Raw genomic sequence first — 5,765 nt, 5'->3', positions numbered from 1 at the left:
AATTTGTCAAATATTTGCCCACGGTGACAAAGTGTGGCAGTAGTATTTGCTTTGCCAAAGTTTCGCTTCTTCCGATCGCGGGTCACACTCAAACGCAGTTCAAGCGAACGCGTCACCTGTGCCGTGGCCGGCGTGTTTATTTATAAAGGCAGGGGGAGCGAGGGCACTTCCGCGGTCTATCTGGGGTCATACGATCCTCCAAACGTGGATCCATAAATGAATGGTGGGCTCGTCGGCCACACAATGCAGGACAGGGCCCTGATTGGTTCGGTGCGTGGCAAGAATAAACACTCTCAGGGTATATATATTGCGGTAAGGTGCGACACTTCCAAGAAAGAGAAACACCCACGATAAACGGAAGAGCTTGGCTGAGAGATCAGAGTTAAACATTAGATCATTCGGCATTTTGAAAAGGAAAGTCAGGAATTTGAGGATGAGGGCGCAGGTCAAAAAGGTTCCTCAGATTCTTGAGCTGCTGAAATCGAAGCCTGCGGGGTTGCATCAGTACAAGCCAACATCCTCCGTGTGCGTCCTGGAGGAGAAGGATGCTGTGGAGGCTGCGCCGTGCGCTCACGCCGCCTCCAGAGCGCACAGCCTCGACGCGATGCCCGGACCCACCAACTGGCCACTGGTCGGCAGTTTCATCGACCTGATGCGCAAAGGAGGTCTCACAAGACAGCACGAGGCACTGGTACGGTCAAAAACACAGCGCGTCCTCTGTGCTTGTCTTTTATTCTACTGAAATGCAGTCGGGGTTTAGCAAATGAAATATGTTCGCATGTTTGACGGTAATTTCTGACTTTGCACGCTTTAAATCACTGTAGGTTGATTATCATAAGAAGTTCGGAAAGATTTTCCGGATGAAGCTGGGCTCTTTTAAGTCGGTGCACATTGGCGCACCTTGCTTGCTGGAGGCGCTCTACAGGAAGGAGGGAAGTTACCCGCAGAGGCTGGAGGTCAAGCCATGGAAAGCGTACAGAGACATGAGGGACGAGGCGTACGGACTGCTCATCCTGTAAGTGCACCTTCTCCCTCGTTTGGTAGAGAATGGTCTTCGGGGCGCCGGAGGCACGCGTTTGCTGCTAAAAGCGCGCTGACGGCTCGTGTGACCGTGTTCCGCAGCGAGGGGAAGGACTGGCAGAGGGTGAGGAGCGCCTTCCAGCAGAAGCTCATGAAACCGACCGAGGTGGTGAAGCTGGATGGGAAAATCAACGAGGTAGGACTGCGCGCGCGCTCTTTGCGTCGAACGCCGAAGAAATCGAGTCGCGTGTCATAAAGGTAAAATTTATGAAATCGTTTTTGCGTTTTGTTAAACTCAGGTGTTGGTGGATTTCGTTGCCCGGGTCGTGAAAATAAACAACCAGGGGAAGATCGACGACCTGTACTTCGAGCTGAATAAATGGTCGTTTGAGAGTAAGTTTATTGGTTTTTGTTCAGGTGTTAAAATGCGTCCGCTGACGGGGATTCTAATGAGGTCCGTCTTCGTCACGCAGCCATTTGCCTCGTGCTCTACGATAAGAGGTTCGGTCTGCTGCAGGAGAAAGTCAACGAGGAAGCCATGAACTTCATCACCGCCGTGAAAACGGTGAGCGCGCGTCTCCGTGCGGCAGCGGTGGACACTGGTGATCTGACGGACGCTGACGGGTCACAGGGTTCACCTCAGCCGAGTTCAGGCTGAACCGTAGCCTGTGATTGAGTCATTCAGACCCGCTGCTGTTACACACGCTGGGATTCAACGGGCTTCTCCTTATCATCTCCTGATTGGATGATATAGAGGAGCTCTGAGGTCCCGTAGGGCAACAGGTTCAGCAGAAGTCTTGAAAACATGCTTCTTCTTTTTTTTCTTTTTTTTTTATTGAGAGCGATGGTTTAATATCGACTGTTTCCCCGTAGATGATGAGCACGTTTGGCGTGATGATGGTCACACCGGTGCACGTCCACAAGAGGCTCAACACCAAAATCTGGAGAGACCACACGGCAGCGTGGGACCGCATTTTCAGCACCGGTACGAGTCGGCTCACGCGGCACCGCCTCCTTCCCCTGACCCGCAAGGTTCTGGTCGGGTTTCCCGTCACTCGCCTGGGACGCGTGAACCCGTCTGAGCTCATTTCCAGTCAGACGCCTTAGCTCGCTTCCAGGCAGATTATGAATCACGCAGAGCGGAGGGAGACGTGACCCGGGTGCCTCGGCCGTTTGTACTTTGGGTTGTAGTAAACTGCATGACCTGCGAGACAGAACTGTCAAATATTTGTAGTAGAACTAGGAGTTACGGCTGAAAACCACATTGAGACTAAAACATAAATGGTTCCTGTGGCGCCGTCAGTAAAATTGTAGTATTTTTAATTATTTCTTATCATGGAAAATGTCTGTTTGGCATAAAATCAACCTAAAGAACTTTAATTATTAATGGAAATGATTGAAAGTAAATGTCAGAGTCCGTTGACGTCGATGCTGCTTCTTCCTCAGCTAAAGTCTACATAGACAAGAAGCTGAAGAAGATCGACACCAGAGCTCCCGACGACTTAATTGGGGACATTTTGCAAAACAGCTGTCTCTCCAAGAAGGAGCTGTACGCCGCCATCACCGAGCTGCAAATCGGAGGAGTCGAGACGGTGAGTTGGGTTTTTGCTTTAAACAACGCTGTCATATAATCGCTTGTTTTGCGGGAGTGTGAAGTCACAGCCACAGAAAGTGAGTCGTGTCCTGTAGAAGCGGTTGAGTCCAGGAGCTGGTGACAGAGGGCGCCACGCACCACTACCTTCTGATCACTCCCTACAAATCAGCACGTTTGCTGATGACGCGTGTGTTTTTTTTTTTTTTTTTTTTTTACTTGACTTAAATGCGCCGACAGCCTCAGTTACTCGGTTTTGCTGCTTTAATCTGCCTTTTACTGCAGCGGCGCCCACCTGGTACAGTAGTTATGAAAACACGTTTAACTTTTTTTTTTTTTTTTTTTTTTTGAAGTTTTACCTTTCGCCTCATTTCCTTCGAGTGGGGTGTGAAGAAAATGGGTCCAAGCTCTAAAGCAAACAGGTGGTGCAGTTACAGAAGTGGAAAATGAATGTGGTGTGGATGTAACCGAGGAACCCTAAACATTCCTGCGCTCCTTTCAGGACCCCACGGAGGAATGCACTTAGAAGCGGCCTCTCTAAGTGACACCTCTGCCTCCTTCTCGTCCCTCTCTCCTTCCTCCTGTCTCCCTGTTTACATTTCTCAGACTGCCAACAGCATGCTGTGGGCTATTTTCAACCTGTCGCGTAACCCTGGCGCCCAGAGGAAGCTGCTGGAGGAGATCAGAGGGGTGGTGCCTCCCGACCAGGACCCGTGCGGCGAGCACATCAAGAGCATGCCCTACCTCAAAGCCTGCCTCAAGGAGTCCATGAGGTGCGTCTGCGCCTGCGTCTGCGTCTGCGGTCGCAGGAGAAGCGGCAAAGTCGCCAAAGCGGCCTGAAGTTTGCCATCGCGCACCCGTTGCGTCATGGCTTCCACCGTTACCACGGAGATTAGGGGGGCAAACGCGACGCATGACTGGCTCAAAAACAAGCTTTATGAGACGCGGTGCCACGATTAGCACAGCCACCGGTCCCGGCTTAGGCCCGGCCGCTTCCTACGCCTTGTACGGCCGCGTTCTCCCTTTGATCTCGGCCGGTCACAAGTTGTGGAGCGTGTTATTTGAGGCTAATGCCGCGTCGCCCGGGGAATGTAGATGACCTGTGACTGGAGATTAGGTATCGGCCCTTCTCGCCCCGTGGAAAACATGGGCGCATGTTTACGCCGCTGTTGTCCGGCCCGTGTTATTCTACACGACGGCTTCGCCGAGGCCATTTTCTCATGCGCTTTGTCACATTCTTGCAGGTTATCGCCATCGGTCCCCTTCACCAGCAGGACCCTGGACAAAGACATTGTGCTGGGAGATTACGCCATTCCCAATGGAGTAAGTAGCGTAGTTACAAATCTCAAGTCAAATCTGACTTGTATTCATTTGTTCGTCATGACATTAAATTGGATCATTGAACAATAACACACTCCACTTCCTGCCTTTTACAGACGGTTCTGATGATCAACACACACGCTCTGGGCTCCAACGAGGAGTACTTTGACGACGCCAAGCAGTTCAAACCCGAGCGCTGGCTCCGGGAGACCAGCACCATCAACCCGTTTGCCCACGTGCCCTTCGGCATCGGGAAGAGGATGTGCATCGGCCGGCGTCTGGCGGAGCTGCAGCTGCAGCTGGCCATGTGCTGGGTAAGCGCTGAGGCCAGACTGACCTTTAACAGACCAAAACAAGCATCCACAAACCACTTTTAATGGGACTGTTCAGTCCTGAATGTCTTATTGTTGTTCAGTTTTCAAACTGCCAAGACTTAGAATTAAAGGCTCTGGGCGATTTTTGAAATTTTTTTTTTTTTTTTTTTTTTTTTTGTACACCACAAAGGACTAGAATTAAGGTTTCATCAAGCTTTGCTTCATTAGGAATGGAGCCAAATCATAGATTCTGCCATGCATCTGCACTTGGTGACCTCAAACAGAAGCCGAGGTTCTGGCAAGGATCAAACCTTCGAGGAAACACGCGTGTAGCAGCGCTATGTTTTCTTTAGAATTTAGTGCAGTGTGGGATTTAAATCATTATATGGTAAATCCACAAATCTGCGCGCCGTGACCTTAAACAGAAGTCAGGCTCTGGGATTGAGGCCTTAGCGTTTGTCTGAGCTCCTCCACGTTGCTAATTCTCTGTTTAAATCCAATTTTGTTTTTCACGCAGCTGGTGCGAGACTTTGAGATTGTGGCGACTGATAATGAACCGCTGGACGTGATCCATTCAGGACTTTTGGTTCCCAACAGAGAGCTGCCAGTCGCCTTCATTAGGAGATGAGGTGAGACAAAATTTAAATTAGTCAGATTTGTTATTAAAGCAAAGAGTCATTTTATAAACTGAGTTGCTCCTATTTTTACCCAAACGTTTAATCTGTCTCATTCACTGTCACAAACATTAAACCTGTGTTCACACGTGCTGTATGATCACACACTAATGTTTTGTTTTTTTTTTTTTCTCAGGCTCCACATTGAACATTGCTGGACTTGTGACAGAAAGATGATACCTCTGTTTGGCCCTGACGGTCTAGTGACTCCCTGTGTTGCTGCTCTGTAAATAGAACAAAAAGGAATTATTTTATACATACATAAAATTTATACATATACAAAATTATTACATACATAATAGTACATGCCACACATACCTCAAAGATATTTATAGATATTCTGTGATTGTTGTCGTCTGACCAAACATACCTGTTCTGTACAAATGCTATACAAGGCAGCTGTTCTCAAATCTAATGTCCTCCAGACACATGTATGTAGATTTCAAACAAATACTTTTCCATGTTTAATAACTTATATACCAAATATAGGTCACATGCTTTGTTTTTATTCTGTATATAAATATAGCACATTGTTTTATGCAAAGTCATTTTATTGTATTAAACCTGTATTAATAAATGTATAAAGCCACACAGTCTGTATATTATTTGTTCTACAGTATTTGTCTGAATGAGAAACCACACAAACAAGGAAGACGTGGCTGCAGATCAACAAACTGAAACCCAAGGGCCCCATCTGTTCACCCACTGTGGTGAACAGGTGGCACCTGAAGGCTGGAGTGTTCACTTAAACGTGCAATAACATGGACAAGCTCCGTTTTCCTTCACTTTGAGGTCTGATGACGTTAGAACATGCGCTCACGAGTCCTACTACATAATGATTGGAAC

At 48.2% G+C, this 5,765-nt stretch overlaps 1 protein-coding gene across 1 annotated transcript; it reads left to right on the top strand.

Annotated features, from left to right (window-relative positions):
• Nucleotides 1-261: 261 nt before the first annotated feature.
• LOC114856188 (1,25-dihydroxyvitamin D(3) 24-hydroxylase, mitochondrial) lies at nucleotides 262-5,508 on the top strand. Its single transcript, XM_029151935.3, has 12 exons — nucleotides 262-691; nucleotides 825-1,015; nucleotides 1,123-1,216; nucleotides 1,320-1,413; nucleotides 1,494-1,585; nucleotides 1,894-2,005; nucleotides 2,467-2,612; nucleotides 3,218-3,384; nucleotides 3,856-3,934; nucleotides 4,048-4,245; nucleotides 4,763-4,874; nucleotides 5,056-5,508. Exons 1-11 carry the CDS (start codon nucleotides 434-436, stop codon nucleotides 4,871-4,873), a joined length of 1,542 nt encoding a protein of 513 aa, XP_029007768.1. The 5' UTR covers nucleotides 262-433; the 3' UTR covers nucleotide 4,874; nucleotides 5,056-5,508.
• Nucleotides 5,509-5,765: the final 257 nt, after the last annotated feature.

Source organism: Betta splendens, chromosome 5, assembly GCF_900634795.4.
Source record: "Betta splendens chromosome 5, fBetSpl5.4, whole genome shotgun sequence".
Lineage (NCBI taxonomy): Eukaryota > Metazoa > Chordata > Actinopteri > Anabantiformes > Osphronemidae > Betta > Betta splendens.
This window is presented reverse-complemented; position numbering and strand designations above follow the sequence as displayed.